Here is a 24,495-nt window from a genome sequence, read left to right as displayed (position 1 = left end):
GGAGCTAAAAGAATGTGCCGGAAGAGTATTTGTGGACTCACAGCCTGAGTTTTGTCTACCTGAGGTTGTTGATTGCAAAACTTTACTGAAGTTTGATTATTATTGTTTTGTGTTTTTAAATATAAAATTATGTGACTAAAACATTAAAGGAAACAATAGCTGCCCTCTATCAAATGTTTATATATTGATTATAAGTGTTTTCATTGTTACATCTTCTCAATACAGAGAGAGTTATTGGACTTGTCTACAATTGATGTCATCCTTATCTCCAACTATCACTGCATGATGGCCCTGCCATACATCACTGAACACACGGGCTTCACAGGGACCGTGTATGCCACAGAGCCCACTTTACAGATTGGGAGGTAAACACTGGGGGGAAAAAACAAACTCCTTTTTCTTTTTTATCTTTTAACATCTTCAGGTGAATGTTGGTGAATGTTTTTCTAAAGAAAAGTGTCCTCCAAATATTTAACTTTTTTTATCTCGAGATTGCTGATGGAAGAGCTGGTGAACTTCATGGAGAGGGTTCCTAAAGCTCAGAGCGCCACCTCATGGAAAAATAAAGACATGCAGAGGTTGGTATACAGGAAAATGAACTTTTAAAATTTTTGTTTGTGTTTTGACACACTGACAAAAATTAGTTCAGACGTGTAAAAGCTTCATTGTTTAGGAGTTTCAAATAAACATTGTTCATAGTTCATCACTGCATAATGTTGTAACATCAGGATGCTTCCGGGGCCTTTGAAGGACGCAGTGGATGTGTGGACGTGGAAACGATGCTACGGCATGCAGGAGGTCAACTCGGCCCTCAGCAGAGTGCAGCTCGTGGGTTATTCCCAGAAAGTGGTAAAGAAAACAAACTTTTCAAACCTCAGAATCACCCTGATGTCAGAGATTAATTCAGATTTTGATTAATTTAAAAGATACCAGAGATTAAAAAAAAAAGAAAATTTTGCTGCATTTTGTATTTTCAAGCTAAATCACAGCTGTTCTGGGTACTGTAAAAAGGAATTTGATTTAATTCTGATTCTTCATATGAAAATAAGTACTATAAATGCATCTCTTACTTTTTTTTTTTAGATTTTAATCGAACAAGTTAAAACATTTTTTTTCTTTCCAGGAGCTTTTTGGAGCTGTGCAGGTCTCCCCATTAAGCTCTGGCTACTCGCTGGGAAGCTCCAACTGGATCATCCAGTCCCATCATGAGAAAGTGGCGTACGTGTCGGGTTCATCACTGCTCACCACACACCCACAGGTAAGAGGAGGAGAACTGAGCAGCGCAAGAGAAAAATTAGGAAAGAAAAAGAAGCCTTTCCTTTCTTTTCCAGAATACACACCACGGGTTACATGAATACACTCTTGAACGTGCACTACACGCTCAGTGTGTCTTTGGCTAGCTTCCCACTTCACATCTCCTCTTCCTTCTATCACAGCCCATGGACCAGAGCTCTTTGAAGAACAGCGACGTTCTCATTCTGACTGGCCTCACTCAGATGCCCACAGCCAACCCGGACGGCATGCTGGGAGAATTCTGCAGTAACCTGGGTGGGTTTTCCAAACCTGAATCATTCAGACATTTTTCTTTTGAATGGTTGGAGCAATCCTCCTAATTCCTGTCGATGACCTGCAGCCATGACGATCCGGGCGGGAGGAAATGTGCTGGTCCCCTGCTACTCCTCTGGAGTCATTTACGACCTCTTGGAGTGTCTGTATCAGTTCATAGACAGCGCAAACCTGGGCACCACGCCCTTCTACTTCATCTCACCTGTCGCCAACAGCTCGCTGGAGTTCTCTCAGATTTTCGCAGAGTGGTAAGCGGCTCCAAAACCTTATTCAAAAATTAAACTCAAACTGTTTCAGTTTTGTGTATTTTAAAGCAGTTTGTGTTAAACTGTTTTGTGTTTTAGGCTTTGTCATAACAAGCAGTCAAAGGTTTATCTCCCAGAGCCGCCGTTTCCCCACGCAGAGGTAACAGGAAGTAGTTTTTGATCCTCTAAAATCAAAAACATGTTTTATTATAAAAAACAAAAGACTGAGCCATGAATTAAGTTAATGTAATGATTCATAGATGAATAACTTTTCTTAATATTTTCAGACTTTGTGATTTTTTTTGTGTTTCTTTTTCTGTTGCTTCATTTTCAGCTGATTCAGACCAACAAGCTGAAGCACTACCCCAGCATCCACGGAGATTTCAGCAGCGACTTCCGGCAGCCCTGCGTGGTTTTCACCGGCCACCCCTCCCTCCGCTTCGGAGACGTGGTTCACTTCATGGAACTGTGGGGCAAATCCGGCCTGAACACCATCATATTCACAGGTGAGACCGCCTCACCTGAGCACGGAGGGAAACCTGAGATGAAGAAGCTGAAATTTCTCTCACTTTTTCACAACAAGAGCCGGATTTCTCCTACCTGGATGCTCTGGCTCCTTACCAGCCATTAGCCATGAAGTGTGTCTACTGTCCCATCGACACGAGACTCAACTTCCACCAGGTGGCGAAGCTGCTTAAGGAAGTGCAGGTATGCAGGAGCACCACCATCGGGAGCATTTTAGGCAAATATCCCAGTTATTACACTTAAAGAAACCATCCGTCTTTAGAACCCACCGAATCCCTTTTGGGGTTGCTGGAGCCTATCCCATTGCTCTATTCTCCTCTAGTTCTGTCTTTAGAAGCAGCAGTGATGTCTCTGTGTCCCCCCAGCCCCTCCATGTGGTGTGTCCAGAGCAGTACACCCAGCCTCCCATGACCCAGTCCCACCGCTCTGACCTGATGCTGGAGCTGCAGCCGCCCCCCATGCCCTACAGACGCTGCTCCGTCCTCAACCTGCCCTTCAGACGCCGCTACGAGCGCGTCTACATCCTGCCGGAGGTCAGTCGGAGGTCGTTGCTCCTCTGCGGGAGGAGTTTTCTGTCTCTAGCAGAAAACGGACCTTCCAGTTTTCATTTCTGTCTACATTTATGGTTTTACAGCTGGCCCAATCACTCGTTCCCACTGAGGTGAAACCTGGCGTCTCCATAGCAACCGTGTCTGCAGTGCTGCACTCAAAGGACAATAAGCACACCTTACAGGTGAGGCGGCAGGTGAGCTGAAGACATGACGTCTTCCTTCAATCCACTGACATCTTTCTGTGAACAGTCGGTGCCCAAGCCCCCACCTGTTCCCCCCACCAAGAAGAGGAAACGAGTGATGGAGGAGCCCCCGGTGGCCCCCAAACCGTTGCTGAGTGGAGCTGTGCCCCTGGAGGCCTTCCTAGCCACATTGCAAAAGGTGTCGAAGCAAAAAACCGATCCCTGACCTTTGACCCGTCACCTGAAGCTGGCGATCCGTCCTTAGAAATGTGTTTGTTTGCAGCACGGCATCACGGAGGTCAAAGTGGAGGAGACAGCGGATGGACACATTCTGCACCTGCAGGCGGAGGACACGCTGATCCAGCTGGAGGAGGACGGGACGCACATCGTCTGTGACAACAACGAGCCGCTGCGCACGACGCTGCGAGACCTGGTGCTGCGATTCCTGCAGAAACTCTGAGGGCTCTGTGAGCTGCTCTTCTCCTGCACTGCGTAGCTTACAGGAGGAGGTGAGGGTTCAAACCTGCACTGTTATGTAATGTTAGGCCCTGTTTTTATAATATGTGTTATTTTTCAGTATTAAAATATTTTGACTTTTGGATCAAAGCAAACTGTCGTTATTAAAATTATTGAAGCAAATGAGCAGAAAATGTGACGTAGATGAGTCTTTTGCTCCCATGATCACTTTCCATAAGGATGATAATGTCTTTGTCTGAATGCCCTCTCTACTTAGTGCACTATATAAGGCATTTACCTTTTATTGAAGTGTCTAAATCTTCAAATCCAAAATCCAACGCCCATGAATCTTTTTTTTGTATTCCATTTTAGACCGCCTACGTCAGTTTTATTTTATTTTCATTAGTCAAACTGTCTCGCCAAAAAGAAAGGTTGTCACCTGGATTTAACTAATGAAATAGGCAGGAGGCTCCTATTAGATAATTACTGCTAGAGGGATTATCTTTCAGCTGCTTCTCATTTCCCTAAACAAAAGACTCATCCTGTGTTCATAGAAAACAATATGAGAGAATGGTCTATCACTAGAAAGAGAAACAAACCGCCTTCATACTCCTCGTTGCTGAGAGCTCTCTGTTTACACGCTGTTCCGTTAGCCCCTCACATACCAACCTAACGTTAGCGGTGTAACAAAACTGGCGAGCAATATTGGAGCTATCCAGAGCAGAACAGGGAGATTGTGGCCCACCATGCCTATTTTCTGTTATAATTCCTTTATTTTTTTTTTTTCCAAAAGCCATTTTTTCTTCTGCTTCTGATTTACATACATTTGAATAAAGAAACACTCAAAATCTATTTTAGGCAAAATTTTCTTTGTGTCCTCTTAAAAAAATATGCCACACGTTTGTACTGAAAACACTATTTTCAACGTACTTAGTCTGAAAAAACTGGAGGCATGGTAGGAAGCCATCGTCTTTGAGGAAGAACACGGCAAAGACAACTGAAGGATTTGAGTTTGAACTGATGTGTCGCCTCAAGAAAACCAGAGATCAGTGAGTCGGACAGGAAACAAACAACCCACAGTTTTTCAAGTTTGAACTTTGGAACAATGGTAGATGGTCGCCTTATCCTCAGAGTCCAGATTTACCGTGTTCCAGGGCGCTGGGATGAACTGATGCTCCTATCATGCATATTTTACAAACCTGAGGGGGATGTACTATGATCTGATTTCAAATTCTTGAATGTGTGTTTTGCATATGGTGTTCGAGCTGCATGGGCTGCACGGTGGCGCAAGTGGTTAGCGCTCTTGCCTCAGCGAGAAGGCCCCGGTTCGAATCCCGGCTGGGACCTTTCTGTGTGGAGTTTGCATGTTCTCCCCGTGCATGCGTGGGTTTTCACCGGGGACTCCGGCTTCCTCCCACCGTCCAAAAACATGCTTCATAGGTTAATTGGTGACTCTAAATTGCCCCTAGGTGTGAATGTGAGAGTGAATGTGTGTGTGATTGAGGCCCTGAGACAGACTGGCAACCTGTCCAGGGTGTACCCCGCCTTCGCCCTTCAGTAGCCGGGATAGGCTCCAGCACCCCGCGACCCCGAAAGGGAAGAAGCGGTCAAGAAGATGGATGTTCGAGCTGCACTATCACTACCTGATTCTAGCACATGTCCCCCACCTTGCTTGGTGCCAAATGCTAAAGCAATGCAGAATTTTATTTGGGCTTTTTTTTTCACTGCTTTATTCCAATAGATAAAAGACTTGGTGTGGTATAATTCCGGCCTGACAAAAGCAGCAATTATTATTTTCTCCTCCATGATCAATTTTTAAACAGTTGACACTTCTATGAATTATAGAGTACACCACCCATACGTCCACTACAAAATCTGAGTCTCTGATTGGTCAAAGTGCAACCTGGTTCAACTTTCTTTCATCATTTGTTTAAGTCTAAAACATGCATTTAGAGGTTTTTTCTTTAGAGGTGGAGGCTTGAAAGCATGTTGCCAAACATAGCTTTAGATCAGGGGTCCCCAAACTTTTCCTTGTGAAGGCCATATAACTGTTTTCTTCTCTGATGTGGGGCAGAGGTCAGTTTGTAGGCTAACAGATGAAGTCTTACAATACAGCCTTAACGTAAACATGTCTTTCCAGAAAGTGACACTCTGCCACATTTTAAATAATTAATTTCTGTAATGTTCACAAAAAAATACATTTTGAAGATTAAACCAATTAATATTCTATCCTCTCCCGTCATAGTTCAGACTGTGGAAAGGTGGAATAAAAAGTAATGTTCTATGTGGGTCTCGATCGGCCAGGTTGCTAAAAAATGAAATTATGCGTCTCTGAAAGTGTTTGGGGGGGTCGGGCCGGAGTTTGGGGACCACTGCTTTAGATCAGCAACAGTTTTAGTTCAAAGATGAGGTCAGTCACTACCTGAATAAACTGAATGACCGGGTTTTTCCATCAATGGATTCTTTTCTTTCCCAAAAACATGGAAATGTTCCAAGGTGATATTAGGATTTATTGAGCCAAAATGACAAAAGAATGGCTTATGATGACATTGCATTTTCACACATTGACCACCTGAGTCCAGTTCTGAACCCCATCGGGAATCTTTAGGTGATAGACAGATGGAGAAAACTTCATTTTAATGTTATAACTAGATTTTTCTGCAGAAATCATATTTCCATAAAGCTTTTATTTTGTAGCAAAACTCCATCAGCCTTTGGTCTGTCATCAGGAAAACAAAGAATCCTTTCATTTAGGCTCTTATCTCCTGATCTATTTCTAAACATGACATCCCGGCAAAACTTTTCGTCATTTAACTAAACAAACAATTTGACGTCTTTATGCAAAACAAAATGTTCCCACACAAATGGAAAGTTCTTATCTCCAAACTAGTTTATTTTGATGATATATCTGCATCTCCAATACATGTAATAATAGGCTTTAAATGTACAATATCTTACAGTGTACTACATGTTTGTGATGATACAACTCTCTGCAGCAGCTTTGAAACGTCAGAGGTGGGGAACGGACATGAGTGACTGCAAACGAAAAAACACTTTTCCTTTAGTGACAGGAAGCTGATTTGAATTGCTTTCCCTGACGGGCAGCAAAGCAGCCACAGTGTCCGGTTTGTTTCGGCGGCCATCCACAAATGTGTGGCTTGTTGCAGAAAGAGAAGCTGTTCCCGCTGGAGGCAGTGGAAGGTTTTGAGTGTCGACATTCTGTGGTGTAATTGGCAGCTTGGCCACAACTCTGTCTCAATGTGGTGGAGTTAGGGTTTGTTCGTAATTATTAGAAAAAAGGAGCATTGTCGCATTGGATCCAAATACAAAATGTTGGGATCTCCCAACTCGCCAATGGTTTAAGCACTCTGGACTCTCCCTGTGCTTTTATTTTGGTAGACCATGTGATTCAACCTATCTACTGATTGGATTTTTCTGTAATCATTTGAATGTAGGTGAGGGGGAAGTTGTTCAGTTGAGCCTCTCCTCCACATCTTACATTAAAACTGAATTTATTTTATTTTTTACTTTGAGTCTTTCTCTGCATCCAGTAGGGCAGAACGGATGCCCAGCTTCTTCAGTTCATCAACTAGATCTCCGTTTTGATGCATCTGGAGCAAGATGTCGCAGCCTCCCACAAACTCCCCTTGGAAGTAGACCTGTGGGATCGTGGGCCAGTTGGAGAAGACTTTGATTCCTGGAAACAGAGGAGAATTCTTAGAAGGTAGCACACAAGTCCAGAGGGGATAGTCTGAACTATTAATCGACGTGGAAACCTAGACTTTAATACTTTTATGTATTAATATAGATTTGTTTTAATGTATTCCTTGCAGCTTGTATCCAGCTGTGTCAGTTTGTCTGAAGGCACCACACCCTGCTGCAAGACACTGATAACAGCATAGATACAAATAAAGGTTGTTTTGAATGAGGCAATGATTAACATTTACCAGAATAAGAGTAAAATACTTTTTTGTTTATTTACTTTATTTAAAAAAAGGCAACTTTTTGCGGGGTGTCGGACAGGTTACCGCGCAACACTGACCTTCTCTGAGCTCCTGGTCCTCCAGGACGTTGTAAGCGGCGTAGTCGTCGACCCCGTGCATCCGCAGTATCTGGACCACGGCGTTACTAAAGCCACACATGGGCTGTGCCGGCGTGCCTTTCATAAAAACAACCACTTTGTCCTTCTTCACCATGTCACCCAGAGACTTCTGGACATCCGCCGCCGCGCACAGAAACCGGGCCGAGGCCAGGCACGCGCGTCCTTCCGCGTGCCCCGACAGAAACACAGCTGAACCCGACCGAAGACACCTGGCTGACAGCTTCAATAAACTATTCATGGCTAATGATTTGAGTTTGATTTGGCAGAAGTCAAAGCGGTAAATGTAGTTGAGCTTTGGGTAAAGCGGAGTGAAACTAGTCCGTCAACACACAATTTAGTGGTTCCGCCAGATTCCGGACGTTGATTGGACAGCTCCGCCTTCAGAAGGAGACGCACTCTCTGTCATTGGGGGAGCCACACGTCAATCAATTACGCAGGTCAGTCTCACGGACAGTTACGCAAGAAAAACCCCAAAAGATATATATTTAAAACAAACAGACAATTCCCAGACTTAAAAAGTAATACTATGCTAATATTTATGATTTTTTTTAAACAATTGAGATCATTTTAAAAATTAGGAAGGGGGGGGGCACTTCCGGGTCAAGTCGTTACAAAGCGGAAGGAAACGAAGAATCGTTAGAAAGATGGCGGCGAGCACGCAGAAAAATAACAAACCGGGGAAATCTGGGGCCAAAGAGGCCCAGCCTCTTATTATTCCCAAAAATCCAGCGGAAGAGCAGCGTCTACGGCTGGAGCGGCTGATGCGAAACCCCGAGAAACCCGCTCCCATTCCGGACAGGCCGAAGGAGTGGAACCCGCGCGCGCCGCCGGAGTTCGTCAGGGACGTGATGGGCTCGAGCGCCGGTGCGGGCAGCGGGGAGTTCCACGTTTACCGACACCTTCGCCGCAGGGAGTACCAACGACAGGACTTCCTGGACAAGATAACGGAGAAGCAGCAGAAGGACCTGGATTATCTGAAGAGGCTGGAGGAGAACAAGAAGGCGGCGCTGGAACGCACGGAGAAGCGACGGAGGAAGCGCGAGAAGCTGAAGCAGAAGAAGCAGATGGCGAAAAAAGCCAAACTTGGGGATCAGAGCAAAACAGACGCGCCGGAGAAAACTGAGAGCAGCAGTGATGAAGAGGAGGAGGAAGCTGAGGAGAAGGAGGATGACGCTGAGGCTCCCAGCTTTATTATGGGACGAAAATAACAGAAGAACATTGCAGAGCTGACCGTTTTCTGAAGCCTTCTGATGACCTTATATGGACAAATGCTTTTTTCAAAATAAGACACTTTGACATCAGTTAATACATTTGTAATCTGGAGGAAATCAAAAATATTTCCTGATTGTCATCTTGAATCCACCACATTTTAATTTTGTATTAAAAATTTAAATACAGTTGCTCAGTCTTCTGAGTGCTTTTATTTTGTTGTTATTCATAAAGCTGTGCACCACAACGGGGACATGGGTTTTGCAGCATTGTGAAGCTGCCCCTGGTGAATCCAGTCACTTGCGGGCCAAACAAAGCTGCAAAGAGCATCTCAAAGAATGAAAAGGCGTGGCTCCCTGAGGGTTGGGGGTTCCACGTGCGATCTTCTTCGGACAAAGTCCTGCTTTCCACGGTGGCGACCGCCCGGCGCAGTGGCCGTCGCTGATCTAGAAGCAGGGAGAGTAAAAGCCAGGCAGCTGGATATTGTTTGAAATGGGGAAAGCAATTCCTGTCAGACACTGTCAGCCGTCACATTTTATAATTGTTCACCTTTCGGCACATCCCTTCAGCGAATCGACTTTCACTGATTCACACTGGTGGTTTGAGATTTTTATGATGCTCTACCTGACTCTACCCTGTGTTTTATCCAGGCTTCACGTTATTTGAAATAAATGAGAAAGAAAAATGTTTGTAAACTCTGTTTTTTCTTTTTTTTTTATCTAGAAAATGAGATTTCAACAGTGGTGTTGTCTGACCCGGTCATTTTCGGAGTAACCCCGGATAATTCTCATCAAGTCCAAATTTGTTTTTAGATATTTTCAAAGTGACTTCCAAACTTCAGAGCCATCCTGACTGACAAAAAAACTATAATCCACAAAATAATTGAATTTTTTTGTTTGCTTTGATAGACAAGAACCCAATCCAACTAAAGTTTTTATTTTTTTTATTTTCACTGTAACATTGTTGCTGCTCCTGCTGGACAAAGGTGAGGTTAACTCTAAACAGTCTGTTGCAGGGTCACACAATCACACTTAGAGACAATTTAAAACCTTCAATTAACCTAGAAAGTATGATTTTGGACGGGAAGGAAACTGGAGCACCTGAAGAAAACCAACACAAACACTGGGAGAATAAGAACAACTCCACACAGAAATGTCCTGGCTGGGATTCCAACTGGGGATTTGTTGCTGTGAGGCGAGAGTGCTCCAACATTTAATCAGGTTTATATTGTTATTCTACATAAATTCTTCATTTTTAATGTTCACCTGAAGGATTTCTTCAAAGCTAAAGCAGCAGATCAGGTCCTGAACTTGTTAAGATTGATAAATGACCATTACAAATATTGTGATATTTATGTTCACTTTATAAAAAGTTCATTTTTTTCTTTTTAAACCTAAAGTGATTTTTATTTAAAGGTTTATTTCTGGATCAAAGCTTTCTTTGCAGATAACTGATATCTCTTGCCATTTTTGTTGCACCGATTATTTTACGTTGGTGTTATGAGAGGCTGTAAGCTAGTGGGACAGCACATAAACATGGAGTTCTCAGTTATGGAGACTGGAATGGATGGGGGGTGGGGTTTCTCTACACCACAATCCTGCCCACAACTATTGGCGTTCTGCAGAAACTACGTCCTGGAAAACAACAAGTTTTTCGATTTTAGTTCAAATGGTATCATTATCATTAAAAGACCACTCACAGTGCTTTGAAAATGACTTAAAGCCAAAACGAGTTTTACTGCCTTTTACTGTTCATTCACAAACACACTTGAGTTCATCCTTTCAACAAAAATACTTGTTTTTGGTGGTAGCTCTAAAAGCTGTCAATAAGATCTCATTTTTTTGGCTTTAGCTATAAATTTACACGTTAAAGCTCAGAGTGTTTGATGTTTTCCTCCAATAATTTAACTTTCTCCACTTTTTTTACTTGTTTTAATAAACTCAAATAAACTAAGCTGTGATAAACATTTCAGAAAGTAAATTAAGGCTGGAAAAAACCTGCAATGGTACAAAACAAAAACAGATTTAATCATCTTGAATCATCACATGTGAATACATTCCTGAGTTAGGACATGTTCAGGCAAACTGTGGTAAATGATGTAGTCAGAGGTCAAAGACCTGCGAAACATCTACGTGTTTCTTCATTTTTCCTCCAAATGATCCTGAGGTAGCTTTCCTCTCTCTCCACATTGGATTTTGGAAGCCTTGTCTCGTAAGGGGGTGGTATCTGAACACCTCGGAGGGATTTTTTAGCGTGTCGGGGCAGGACAGCTTCCTCATTTTCCTTTGCCTAAATACTCATTTTGTGAAACCTCCAACCTGGTTCGATCACCGTTCTCTCGAGCCGTTCTTTTTTTTTTTTTTCTCTCAAAGGTACAATGGAGGAGAAAAGGAAATGAGAATGCCTGATAGCCGGGATTCACAGGGAAAAGCAGCAGAAGGGATCAGAGATCCAATTGGACTACAGAAAGGTAACCTTTCACTCTTCTTCTTTTTTGTTTCTCAGATACCTCTGAAATTAAAAGAAGTAAACTTTAGAAAAACATTTATGTTTAGCTCCAGACGTTTCTCTAGCTTTAACCTCTGAACGCTCAACTATACATAAAATTGTTGATTTTCTGATTTAAAAAAAAATGTTAACATATCGCAAGACATTAAAATAAAATCACGGAATATTTTTTTTTTCATGTTACAAGAACAGAATTTCCGCTTTGTCTTTTCAGATGAGAGAAAAGCGGTTCAGAAGAGAACCTTCACCAGATGGATAAACATCTTTTTGCAGAGAGTAAGGCAGAAATTCTTTTCTTTCTTTTGAACTTTATTTACAAAAAAGTTTGCAATAAATTTTTATTTTTATTTTTGGACTAGCATGAAGCACCACTTGAAGTGGGCGACCTTTTTGATGATATTCAGGATGGAAAAGTGCTCATGGTGCTGCTGGAGGAGCTGACAGGGTGCAAGCTAGTATGATTCATGTCTTATTTAAAAAAAATATATTCATAAAACCTTAATTTCTAAATACATGTAGACTCAACCTCTGATTTTTCATGGTAGCTTTACAGGTTTCGAACCCCTTCCCATCGCATTTTCAGACTGAATAACATTTCCAAGGCTCTAGCTTTCCTGGATGACAGACATGTGAGTTTTTGAGCATTATAAATATGAAAATACGAACACCTTCAATCATGTTACATCCCTGATTTAATAACCCACATTTTCTAGGTGAAGCTGCTCGGCATTGATGCTTCCAGTATCGCTGACGGCGTTCCCTCCGTTGTTCTCAGTCTCATTTGGGACATTATTCTTCATTTCCAGGTCAGATTTTCATTTTTGCCATCATTTCTTGTTGTCCTTTTCATTCCTTTTCCCTGACGTTAGACACTTTTTAATCCAGGTAAAGAAGGTGACTGGAAGACTCCAGAGGCGTTTGTCCTCCAGCCTGTCTTCCTTGTCGTCTGAAAATGACCTGCAACCTTCTACAGATGACAGCGGCTGCTATTCCTGCAACTCCCTTCCGAGAAAAAGCAGGAAGTCGGAACAAGAGCCAAAGTATCATGGCAAAGCAATCAGAATGCTCCTACAGTGGGTTCAAAAATGCACATCAAAGTGAGTATAACCCCAAACAGACCTTTAAAGCTTTTGTAGGTGTTAGAAATGATTACGATGCTTATTGCTGTGAATCTGAAGGTATGGTGTTGACGTCCATGACTTTGGAAGGAGCTGGAAGTCTGGTCTGGCTTTCCTAGCACTGATCAAATCCATAAACCCAGACTTGGTGAATCTGAGGGAGAGTTTGTCCAAACCGCCAAAAGAAAACCTCCAGCAGGCCTTTACAGTAGCTCACTGCAGTTTGGAAGTGCCGCCTCTACTGGAGCTTGAAGGTAAAGACTATCAGGAGCTCTGATGACACGATGTGTGATGTTTGCATTTTTATTGGTCAGATTGTAGCTTAAATGGCTAACTGTTTACAATTCTGCCACAGATGTAATATCCGATTGGCCGGATGAGCGGTCCATCGTAACCTATATTTCTATGTTCCTGGGACTTTGGTCGGACATAGATCAGGTGAGTTTTACTGTTTGTGGGAGAAAAAAAACGGTAATGAACCACGATATTATAGAAACACACTGTGATATTGCATTAGTGCACCAATTAAATTATAACTCAAAATTATAAGTCAGCTCCACCAGGTCTCTATGATCCCAGCTACTTTGTCCAATCACAGCAACTTTTCCTAAAAGTTATTATTTCAAACAAGTTGTGAATACAATAAATGCTATCACAGGTGTTGCAGAAAAAGTAGCTGGAACCCAGGTATGCATTTTTTTCTTAATACACTTAAATGAAAACATTTACAGCTCACTGGAAAATATACAAAACAACCCATCGACTCCTCTGACCAATCCTTTTCCCCTTTGTTTCTCTAAGAATTCTGGGTAGCGTAGTTATAATGTAAGTTCCACCACCAGGTACATCATCAGTCTAACCAATCAAATGTGTCCAAAGATCTCAACTTCAAGGTCGCCACTGCCTCGTGATGGTTGATACTAAGTCAACTTGATAGAAGACCAAATGACCGAACTAAAACCTAAACTAAAAAAAGTTTACCCAAAAAGTTTATATAAAACTAATATATAAAATACAGTTGTTTCCTACGGAGCCCCTAAAGGGACATCGGAAAAAAAAAAAAATTAAAGTTAAAAAAAAAAAAAAAAAGATTACTAACTGGTGGGCACCACTTACTATCTGGTGCGCACCACTTACTAACTGGTGCGCACCACTTACTAACTGGTGCGCACCACTCACGACATCGGAAGACAGTAAGTGGTGGGAACCACTTACTAACTGGAGGGCACCACTTACTATCTGGTGGGCACCACTTACTAACTGGTGCGCACCACTTACTATCTGGTGGGCACCACTTACTATCTGGTGCGCACCAGTTAGTAAGTGGTGCCCACCAGTTAGTAATCTTTTTTTTTTTTTTTTTAAACTTTAATTTTTTTTCCCGATGTCCCTTTAGGGGCTCCGTAGTTTCCCTAAACAACAACTAAAAATGTTTTTCAGAAATTTAATAATTAATAAAAATAATTAATAATTTTAGCTAATTTTCTTCCCTATTTGTGTTATTTTCCAGAATCAAACACCAGATTCTGAAGTTTTTGAGACTCCCAACTTTGGATCAGCCCAGTCCACAGAGACTATCACTCAACACTCCAAAGCCCAAGCTTTGCTTGAAGGTTTTGAAAGTAGCAGCGAACTGCAGCTGTGGAAGCGGTGGTCAAGGAAATCTTCTGGAACCTCTCCCGCCACTACCTCCTGCATCTCTCCTCTTAGAGCTCTGAAGCTGCCGAGTCCACTGAATGCAAAAGCAGTTGACCAGGAGGTCCAAATGTGGGTCAGCAAAGGTTTGGACTGGAGGAATGAAAGCCAGGGAGGGCTTGAAAGTCCAGTTTCCTTTGCTTCAGAAGACGGGAGCCTGTCAGCGTTGGACTCTGACGAGGAGGACGCATACAGCTATATTCTGGATCTGAATGAAGATGTTTCACAACCGCATAAGGCGCTGAAAAAGCAAGTGTCAAAAGTGGAGGAGGAAACGGTGGAGGAAATGAGAGAGGAGCTAAAACACACCGAAGGAAACAAAACTGTAAATGGGAACGGGTTTCAGCCCAATTGGAGCTTAGATTTCCACTCAGAATTTGAAGTTGGGGGTCACTCGGAAGTTCAGAGAGATTTTGAGTTAAACAAAAATAAAAAAAGCTTCATAGAAATGAAAAAAAGAGCAATTTCATCAGAGATGAACAAGAACACACAGGAAACATCTGTGGAAGATAGAGATGGAGATAATCATGATGGAGAGAAGCAGAGGGAGGTGGAAATGGGCACGGAGGATGCAACAAGTAGAAAGTTAGAAGAAAAAAGCTCAGAGAGACTTGATGTTGCTGAAATAAGTTCAGCAGAGTGCCTTAAGGAGAAACCAGAGGAGGAGGAAGCTCCACTCGTGATGAAATCCCCTCCAGCTATGAGCAGGAGCACTACACTGGAAATAAGAGGATCCAATGATCTGATCATAGCAACGGTCCAGTCTGGTGAGGACACCCAGGAAAAGCACAGTGAAGACCCCCACGATGGCAAAACGAGGCCAACCTCTGTATGGAATGCAGCTTCACCGACATTCAGGTATTGATTCAAAGCATTCTCTTGACTAGCTCTGTTTGTGATTTATATTCAATTTCAGTCCATTATGTAAACCGTCACATCGACTGTAGGCCCAAATCTCCCCACAAGAGGACCTTTTAAGGCTATCCCTTTAGCTGCGTTCACACCGTTGACTGTATACATACATTCTGTTCAACCTATGTCAGTGTGAATGCTCATCTGAACAGATTCAACAAGGGGAGTAGCTTAGTCCACTTGCAAGTGAACCCTGGTGTGATTCACTGCAGTGTCAACTAGAATGAACAGCGAAATAAAGGAAGACATAACTTGAACACCAGCAGATTTATTGTAGGTTTACAAATTTTGCAGGAATTCAGGAAACTGAAGTAAAATGTCAGAAAGTGTCCCGTAGATGGGTGTGGAGAAGAGGTTATTTGGTCAAAAAGTTGTGTGGTATTTTTGGCGCTGTAGGAAGCACTGGGTTATAAGGCGCACCATCAATGCTATTTTTGAACTTATGTCATATATGAAGCACACCGAACTATAAGGCGCATTAAGTGAGACAAGAGTTAGAGATAAGTCTGTCAGACATTCAGACTTTATGAATTGCATTCACAGTAACTAGAACTTGTTTGTAACATGCTACACCATGGGATGGCCAACCCTGGTCCTCAAGAGCCTCAGCCCTGCCTGCTTTCCAGTCCACCCTGACCACCCTGCTGCTCATTACCTGACTCAAGTGATTCCACATCCAGATTGACTGAATACGATTGATTTAGGTTATTAGCATCAAGCAGTATAGGGAGAGCTGGAAAGCAGGCAGGGTTAAGGCTCTAGAGGACCAGGGTTGGCCAGCCTTGGACTACACGCTAGCCATGTAAGAAATGTTTGCCATGTTAGCACATTTAAAATACTTGAAACTCCCAACCTTGTCAGTAATACTTAAAAAAAAAGTCCTCCATAGCTATATGTTAGCCATGTTAACGAACTGACTATAACTCCCAACCTTGTACACATAAAAAAAACTAATACTGCTAAAACAAGAATTACCATGTCTAGGCTGACCCCCGACTTTGCTAGCATCACATTAAAAACAATATATTACAGTCTGACACCATAACACATTAGTTGTGTTTGCTTATTCACATAAAAACCCAACTTTTTTGTGGCCAAAGTAATCCATATTCATGGCACTCCAGATTATAAGGCACACTGTCATTTTTTTTTATTTTTATTTTTTAACAAAAGGCTTTCAAGTCCAGCTAGTGAGAAAACATTTTTTGGTTGTGAGGGAAATTGCTTTATTTTCAGCTCTTTAAAGTTTTTATTTAACCTGATGGAATTTCCTCTGAAATGTGAAAAATGAAAGAAATCTTTTTAAAAACAGACAGTCTGACATTTCTAAACAAAGCTGAGTTTTTTTTCTTGTCATTTTGGTACTTTGACCGAACTTTTGGTGCTTAAATTTGAGGAGTCAGAGTTTAATTTTCTGTCTTTATGTGTTTTCAGCAGCAAAGAAAGGCTCTCCCCTCCCTCTTTAGCAGCCTCCTGTGGCCTAACCCCATTAGAGCTGGAAATGCTGCTGCTCCTCTGGATCCTCCTCTACTGCTTCTTCATCCTGCCTCACATGAATCCCTAATCTCTCTGCTCCGTCACATTAGCCCAGTTTCCACTAATGAGTCAAACAGGGGCAATAAGAGCTGGACTAATTCTCTATCTGAGGAAGAATTTTCCTTTTTTTTTTTTTTTTTTTTTGTTATTAATTATGTTTGCTTCTTGCTGTCAGGGATTTTTTATTTAATAAGATTACACTCAGTTCAGATAAACCTCCTAAAGCTTTAATCCTTGCAATTACATATATTTTCAACATCATTAGAGGTGATTTGTGAGCTTGTTGTTGAGTCAATGAGCAAACCACTGTTTGTGTGAAGTTTCTCCCGGAACTGCTTACATTTGGCCACACGGTGGCACCGCAGCGCCACAACTGCCAAGAGGAGCACTCAAACGCCTGCTGAGAATCCCCACATGATCTGCTGTTTAATTAGAAGCTGAGATTAGGCTGATAATATTTAATAACGGCTTTGACATTTTGCAGACTCTCAGTGGGTCACTCCTGGCGCAGCATCGACACTGTTTCCATGTTTTCATCTCACTTCTACCACTTGATGGTGAAGCTTCACTTTCTCGATCTAAATTTGGTTTTACAAGTTTTTTATGCACGTTTTGTTGGAATAGTGAAATCACAAACCAGTGGAAAATAAAGAAGCAAGCAGTTATGTAAGTGTCCGAGATCCGTGTTGACCGCAGCCTGTCCTCACAGTACCACAGATGCACTTTGATTGCTTTTGTAATTCTAAGAACCTGAAAACAGGCAGCCATTGTTTGCTCAAAGCTCAGCCCAAAGGTCAAAAACTGAACCTCAGAGATCGATGCGCATTCAACACCGCCTCCACACAGACCCCTCACCTCCCAGCTTGTGGTGTCTCCAGTGCACCGAGCCTGGACAGAAATAGGTGTAGATTTACCTGGGACTCATCTGCATAGAACCAACTCAGACCACAGGTTTTAGCCTTTGAGCAAAGCGTGACCACCTGAGGGGATTCTGAACCTAGTAACCAGAAACATCTTGGTCTCACCTTCGGGCCTGGCATCAGCGCCCCATGCAGAAACTTTGGTTCCAGGAGTCAAAGGCAAACACTTGAGGCAGGTCCTTGCAATGGAAGCTTCCATGTTACCTCTTGCCTTCCTGGAAGGTGGGTCTACAGATAGACCCTAAAGATGAAGACTTGAGGCTGAAACAGAAAGCCAAAAGACCAAAATTGCTCACTTCTTGTTTGAGGCTGCTTTAAAATTCAAACTGGAGTCAGATCAGTTCACAAGATAACCACTAGGTTGTCTGTTGCCTAAGCAAACTATTAATTACTGCAATAAAAATGGCAAACTTAAATAAACATACTTTTTCTTCTTTTTTCTCACTGAAAAACATTTTTGATCATAACAACTCTTTGCTGCTAGTTGGCTTTCATAAAAATGAAGGCAGAATTTTTTTTTTTTTATTTCACTGTTTTTGTGCATGTAGGAGGATTCATGTTATCTATGTGCTGACTACAGCAGAGATGCTGGATGTTGTGACCAAATGTCAACGATCAGACACTCATACAGATCAAAGCCTTCTGAACTGCTCACCAAACTGCATTTCTCTGCTTCTTCATCTGTGTTGTGTCCTCCTTTTGGTGGATCATTTTCCATCTGTGTACTCTCAATGGGAATCATATTAACTGAATAGAGAATAGTGAGCTTCATTGGTGTACGCTTGGCTAATGTGCAGCACATTGATCCTCACTTGTAGCTTAGATAACAAATTTAATAAGTATGCTATAGTCCAACATGTTCGACTACCATTACTAATTCCAGCGGAATTACATTAATTACTGATTCAACTGAGGATTGACTCAAATTGATCACATAAACAGTCAAGAATTTACAGCATGTCAAATAATTTGTGTGGTTTAGGTGTCGTAGGCAACAGCTAACTATAACTATAATAGATAACTATAGCCCATACTAAGAAATCAATCAAATCTCCAAATTTCACCTCAAATAGCTAAATGTATTGAATTTTCCATTATCTTTGTCACTTCTGAACAACTCCACTAAAGTTAGTCACAATGATAGTCTTTCTTGTTCATGGCTGTCATCAGACTCTTCAACCGTTTCAACAATTCACACCTTTCTGAATCCACTTTTTGTAGCATATTATTTATGTCTTTTTGAATCATTTTTGTTCAGTCTTCCTCAATTGTCTTTAGAAGGTATTGGTAATGCTGAAATGTTACATTTTCGGTGGGATAGGAGTAGCAGATACTAAAACATCAGCCTACAGTTCCCTCTAGCTGTTGTCAATTGGAAAACAACAAACAGATTAGCTTTTTTTCTTAACTACATATAAGTTGAAAAAAGTTGCACCCTTTGCCAAACCATGCAAACCAATGACTTTATTCTGCAAAATATGGTACTTAAACTTAATAATGAGCTTCTGAAAGGACATCCATCTACTTTGATTGGTTCAGGTTAGAGAAGATAGAAAAAAAAACATCAGAGTTTAGGACAAATAAGATACTGCAACAATCACAAACTGAAAAAAAAAATGTTTTTAGCTCCTTCTGCCCTATTCTTTAATGGATCTTGAAAAGACTTAACAACCACCTAACTGATCCTAAACTCATCATCCTGACATTTCATGACATTTAAGACATGCAAAAACATTTGTTTTTGCATGTCAAATCAGGAAATTCTGCACTGCAGAAAATATCTTAAAATTTAGAATTAGATAAGAATACTAAAAACCCAGTAGTTTCCACTAAACTGTGAAACATTAAGGCTCCAAAGGAGGTTATAATGGAGAAGCGGTGAGAGAAGGAGGAAACTGACTTCATGTAATGGAAAAATAAAATCATTTCAAGCTATTTTACAGAAATTATTCCCCATTGTTTTCCCCACGAAATACAAAAATGATTTAAAGTTAATTTCTTTTTTCAAAGAAAAAAAAAGAAAGCATTTCATTGTTAGCAATTTATCCATGCGTATAAATCACAGTTTTTGCTTTGCAAAACAACGATTTTATTTATTTATTTATTTTGCCATTACAGAAGCATTTTCCCTGCAGCCCTACTTTTCCCTCTCCCAAACCAATTTCCTCTTTAAATATCTTTTTATCATCTTATGCAATTATTGGAAGATTGCTTTGAAATAGTATCCAGGCTTATTCATCAAACCAAAAGAAAGGTTCATAAAATAGTGTCATATTTAACGCAGGGAGAATCAGCCACCCTTGAAGAGATAACACATTGAAATTTACCTCACTGAGGAGGTGATGAATAGTGGATAATTTGATGAAAAGGACAGCAGATCTATCACATGTTGCAAAAGTCTATTAATCAGGAGGGCCCCTCTGATTCATGGCAAACATGTGGCAACTCAAAGCAGCGTGTGTGCAGAGGTGAGACAACAGGTAAGATTGCAGCTTCCTTTTCAAGCTTAACATGTTATTCTCATTGTAGAATAGCCTCATCAATGAATTACTAAATGTGTTGTACAGTTGTAACGTATTGCTTTTCTTTCAGTCATTAAATATAAGTTGGAACTTCAAAAAACTGTTTTTATTTTTTACATTTGATACAGATAAATTTCATTTTTAATCAGAATTTATATATAAATACAAAAAGTATTGTTTTCCTCTGTGCATTTTAGAGCTGCTACAGATGTTTTAGTAAAAAAAAAATGGTGCCCACCTTAAAGTCCCTCTCCAAACGTATAAAAAAATTCCTAGTGGTCTTTTAATTATGATTGAACATTTTTTATCCAAAAAAACTCTGTTTCTAGGACATAGCTTCTGCAGAGTACATTTCAAAAAAAGTTCATCTGAGATTTGCCCCTGAGGTGTGGGTGGGACTGTTGGCACGGAGTTAGCCTGACCTCATTTCCCATCATCCCTTTGATAACCATTATTTCTAAATTTGATAGGTTTTCAGTTTGTTCCAAATTTGTAGGTATGTTTCTATTCACAGACAAGTGGTACTTTTTTGCACCAAACACTGTCATTTTTACCCAGCATGGTTAGAAAAAAAACATACAACTTGTTTTTGTAGGCTAATTTTTAACCATATGTTTACTGAAATCTGTAGAAATTAAAGGTCGGATATTAGTAAATAAGTGGGTATTTGCAGCAGTGTACAATAAGGATTAATGAGGATCTAAACATTTGGGTAATGTTTTAAATGCGTATCTAATGCTAATTATTTTTTTTTTTCTTATCTCAAACCTATGTGGGTATCTTTTAGATAAAGGAAAATGATATGTTTAAACAAAAGATATTTACAGAATCACTGTGGTAAAAACTGTTTTTTGAACCTATTCTTGCACATTTGCTTTGAAACTGTGGGTAGTCATTACTAATCTAATGTTAGAACTATGAGCTTTAACAGAGATTTTTTGTTTTATCATAAATACTGAATACAAAGATAGTAGTCATTTTGTGACTCCAAACTGGTTTGTTAAAGTGTTTTATAAAAACTGAGACCAGAAACATGGTGCAACACAAATCATTTGTGCATTGTCTCACTGTTGAGTGAATTATCTTACTTTAGTGCAGAGCCGAGGTATTTCACAGAGAAGAGCGATTGGTCTCGGTTAATTTTTGACCAGTGTCAATAGTTCCTTTGAGCTCCTATATAAGCGGTAAACTTCTGGAGCACTTTTTGCAGCAGAAAGTGGACAGTTAAGGTAAGCACATCAGTTAATATGACCTTCAGTTTTGTTTAAAGTTTCAAAAGGAGGTATGAAGGTGAAGCTCTAGGATAAATTTAAATTAAAAGGTTTAAAGATGCATATGTTGATTTTGATTTTTTAAAAACTAAAAACATTAAGGAGTACATCCTATTTAAAAAAAAACTGTTTTGATTTCCTAAGATTTGACACAGGAATTTTTTTGCACAGGCTGTGAAGATGCGGGGTTTTTTTTTTAGTTGTGCTTTAACAGCCCTGCTGCTGGCAGCAGCTTGGGCAGACCACCACCATGGACACGATCACGATGGTGAAATGATGTGCCACAGGCTGGCCCCTCCAAATGCTGACTTTGCCTTCGCCCTCTACAAAAATTTCAATGCCAAGACTGCTGCTGGAAAGAACATCTTCTTCTCCTCTCTTGGCATTGCCACCGCCTTGTCTATGCTGTCCACAGGGGCGCGTGGCGACACACAAACCCAGCTGTTCTCTACCTTGGGCTACAGCAGCTTCAGTCAGGAACAGGTCAACGAAGCGTACGAGCATCTCTTTCACATGCTTGGCCACAGCCAAGAAGACCAGCAGTTGGATGTTGGCAACACTGCAGCTGTGCGTGCTGGTTTTAGTCCTCAGGAGTCATTTCTGACAGGTATCAAGAAGCACTACTCCGGTGAGGTCTTCAATGTTGACTTCAGTAAGCCACAGGAAGCCACAGCTGAGATTAACAAGCACATTGCTGGTAAAACCAATGATAAAATTAAAGACATGGTGAAGGATCTGGACCCTGAAACAGCTATGGTGCTGATCAACTATGTGTACTTCCGAGGTAAAAGCCCTTTTTTAGAACATTTTCCATTGTCGGTGAACCAAATTTCAACAAATGTATCACTGTTGTCTCCTACAGGACAGTGGGAGAAACCATTTGATGCAAATTTAACAACCAAGGGGGAATTCCGCGTAGACCAGAACACCAAAGTTGAGGTGGACATGATGAAGAAAACTGGCCGTTTTGACCACTACGAGGACAATGAAAACCACACCACTGTCGTTGTCCTGCCCTACAAGGGTAACACCTCCATGATGATTCTTCTACCCGATGAGGGTAAGATGAAACAGGTGGAAGACTTTATTGACAAGGACAAGATCTGGCACTGGCACAACTCTCTCTTCAAGAAGTAAGTGACCTTCCTTCATCCTTCCATCTTTTCTGCAGACTTCATGGGATCCTGATTAGCATTTGTGTGCTTCCTCCAGTAATGTGAACCTCTTCATGCCAAAGTTCTCCATCTCTGTTCCCACCTCTTTGGATGACACTCTGAAAGAAATGGGAGTGACAGATGCTTTTGGCGACAAAGCTGATTTCTCTGGCATGTCTAGTGAAGTCATGCTTAAGCTCTCAAGGGTATGACAAAAATTACAGATTATGGTCTACCAAGACTTTATTTTATTGGACAAAATCTTATTTACAATGAGCTGTTATTTGTTTGTTTTTTTTCCTCTAGGCTTCCCACCAGGCTGTGCTGAGTGTGGATGAAACTGGAACAGAGGCAGCGGCGGGCACCACTATGGAAATCATGCCAATGAGCATGCCGGAGACAGTGATGCTCAACAGGCCCTTCATCGTCCTTATCTTGGAGCACTCAACAAGGAGCGTCCTCTTTATGGGCAAGATAAACAACCCCACTGCCGTGTAAAGGTGTCCAGTCGATGGCCAGTATCCATGTGTCCTTAAGCCGGTCAGCTCACCAGGAGCAGGACGTTTACCTCAGTGTCTATTACAGTGACATTAAAAAAAAACCAACAGACAACAAATAGCATCCATCGATTAATCTATCAGTGAAGTTTATAAATGTTTACATATGCTAGTATAGGTTTTTTTCTTACTGTCTGTTTTCAGTGATAGAAATAGTCAAATTCCATTTTGGACAGTTTGTATCAGACCACAATGTACTATAGCTGATTTATGAGGACTGCATCTACCATGAAATAAAATAAACTGTCATGGAGAACTTGTCTTGTGTTTTTATTGCATTTTCAGTGAGATTTTTGATTTATAATCAAAGGGAAAAAAAATAATTCACCAGAGAGACACCTGGCAGGTCTGTAGTGTGTGGGGTTTTTCCTTTGTCTTTCCTTCACTGTCAAACAGATTTATCCTTTGTTCGAATTTAGGTTCAGTGTAGTTTTTGCCTAATTTTGCCAACTAACAAGCCAACATGAACCACAGATAGTTTACCCTTTACATATTCATTGTGTTTGTTGGAAAACCCATGTAAATAGATGTGACGTTCCCCCGTAAGACAACAGCCTAACGCAACCTCTCCTAATTGCACACATGTGAACGATAAGGATTTGATCCTGGTCTAAAGGAAACAGCCCACTGTGTTGTAAGTTAAGACACTTTTGTTAAGTTTGAATACGCCTTAAGAACATAAAAGTTCTGTGAACATCAACTTTATTTAACAGATGTTAACTATTCTTACTTTTGTCATTAGAAGGGTTCGATTTTAGGAAATTTGCTCCATGTATCTGTATCGTTCCTGCTAGACCAGACTGGCTCCAGTTTTAGAAATCAGCAGAGGGCCTTTGTCCTCCACAAAACCTTCAATGCCTACTTATCTTCAGGGCATTTCTGTGCCCTCACTGTCTGCAGGGTTCATCCAGGGATACTGGCGGACGGCTATGTTCCCGCATGAACTCTGTTAATAAGACAAAGGTCAGGGATGCCTCCAAGCAAACTTTGGCAAACAATTTAGCCCATCTGTATTTCATTAATCCCATGCAAGTGTTCCAAAATTTATGGCGGTATATCTGCAGACATTTTGCTAAGGGTTTTTGTAATTATTGGTGACCTTTTTGGTCCTACAGGTACTAGGAAACAAAATTAGCAATATCTACAGGAAACATTTAGCAACAGAGTTCTCGTTTAAAATATGAACTAAAATTGTAAAAGTCTTTTTATGCAACGTAGTGAGTAGACATTATCATAACTCTACTGAACCTTTACAGGTTGTGTATCTGGGTTTTAGTGTTTCATGGTGTTTCTTTATGTTTTGTGACACCAATACAGTGGGAAAAGTACTTAAATAAAAAAGAAAGCCTACAATTGCCAGTACAAAGCTCAGGCTGGACGGTTCAATCTTTGTTAATTGACCCAAAGTGGCCATCCCCGTTCCTTCTTAACGATTAGGTTTACTTGGTATCTACAGTGGTGAACAT

At 41.0% G+C, this 24,495-nt stretch overlaps 4 protein-coding genes and 1 non-coding gene across 7 annotated transcripts in view; all 5 read left to right on the top strand.

Moving 5' to 3' along the window:
• Positions 1-3,675, top strand: part of ints9 (integrator complex subunit 9) — a 4,506-nt gene extending 831 nt beyond the window's left edge. The window contains exons 4-17 of the mRNA XM_024291871.2: positions 1-64; positions 226-365; positions 492-578; positions 729-849; positions 1,124-1,258; positions 1,437-1,548; positions 1,634-1,814; positions 1,911-1,971; positions 2,146-2,317; positions 2,395-2,519; positions 2,702-2,869; positions 2,971-3,069; positions 3,137-3,268; positions 3,353-3,675. Of these exons, the coding sequence (XP_024147639.1) occupies positions 1-64; positions 226-365; positions 492-578; positions 729-849; positions 1,124-1,258; positions 1,437-1,548; positions 1,634-1,814; positions 1,911-1,971; positions 2,146-2,317; positions 2,395-2,519; positions 2,702-2,869; positions 2,971-3,069; positions 3,137-3,268; positions 3,353-3,529 (1,774 nt within the window). The 3' untranslated portion in view covers positions 3,530-3,675. The remainder of the gene's footprint in view (positions 65-225; positions 366-491; positions 579-728; positions 850-1,123; positions 1,259-1,436; positions 1,549-1,633; positions 1,815-1,910; positions 1,972-2,145; positions 2,318-2,394; positions 2,520-2,701; positions 2,870-2,970; positions 3,070-3,136; positions 3,269-3,352) is intronic.
• A 2,598-nt stretch (positions 3,676-6,273) lies between these two features.
• Positions 6,274-17,270, top strand: zgc:100997 (nesprin-1). Of its 3 annotated transcripts, none has more exons than XM_024291259.2 (11): positions 6,274-7,249; positions 11,209-11,306; positions 11,559-11,620; positions 11,704-11,799; positions 11,890-11,973; positions 12,058-12,150; positions 12,230-12,441; positions 12,523-12,716; positions 12,818-12,900; positions 13,973-15,015; positions 16,507-17,270. In XM_024291259.2, the coding sequence occupies exons 1-11, from the start codon at positions 7,131-7,133 to the stop codon at positions 16,631-16,633; spliced, it is 2,211 nt and encodes a 736-aa protein (XP_024147027.1). In that variant the 5' UTR covers positions 6,274-7,130; the 3' UTR covers positions 16,634-17,270. The 3 variants fall into 3 exon arrangements, with proteins under 3 accessions (XP_024147027.1, XP_024147026.1, XP_024147028.1); XM_024291258.2 differs by having other exon boundaries at positions 16,504-17,270; XM_024291260.2 differs by lacking the exon at positions 6,274-7,249 and adding an exon at positions 7,735-8,064 and having other exon boundaries at positions 16,504-17,270.
• Positions 8,123-9,028, top strand: prkrip1 (PRKR interacting protein 1). The gene has a single exon (XM_024291261.2). It carries the CDS (start codon positions 8,272-8,274, stop codon positions 8,833-8,835), a length of 564 nt encoding a protein of 187 aa, XP_024147029.1. The 5' UTR covers positions 8,123-8,271; the 3' UTR covers positions 8,836-9,028.
• LOC112158556 lies at positions 9,097-9,372 on the top strand. The gene has a single exon (XR_002921335.1).
• Positions 17,271-21,154: 3,884 nt separating the features above from the next.
• On the top strand, positions 21,155-23,285 carry LOC112158248 (alpha-1-antitrypsin homolog). The gene is made up of 5 exons (XM_024291500.2): positions 21,155-21,276; positions 21,490-22,102; positions 22,181-22,451; positions 22,531-22,678; positions 22,779-23,285. The coding sequence occupies exons 2-5, from the start codon at positions 21,499-21,501 to the stop codon at positions 22,968-22,970; spliced, it is 1,215 nt and encodes a 404-aa protein (XP_024147268.1). The 5' UTR covers positions 21,155-21,276; positions 21,490-21,498; the 3' UTR covers positions 22,971-23,285.
• Positions 23,286-24,495: the final 1,210 nt, after the last annotated feature.

Source organism: Oryzias melastigma, linkage group LG24, assembly GCF_002922805.2.
Source record: "Oryzias melastigma strain HK-1 linkage group LG24, ASM292280v2, whole genome shotgun sequence".
Taxonomy (NCBI): Eukaryota; Metazoa; Chordata; class Actinopteri; order Beloniformes; family Adrianichthyidae; genus Oryzias; species Oryzias melastigma.
Note: the sequence above shows the minus strand (reverse complement) of the source record. Positions and strands in the feature narration are given on the sequence as shown.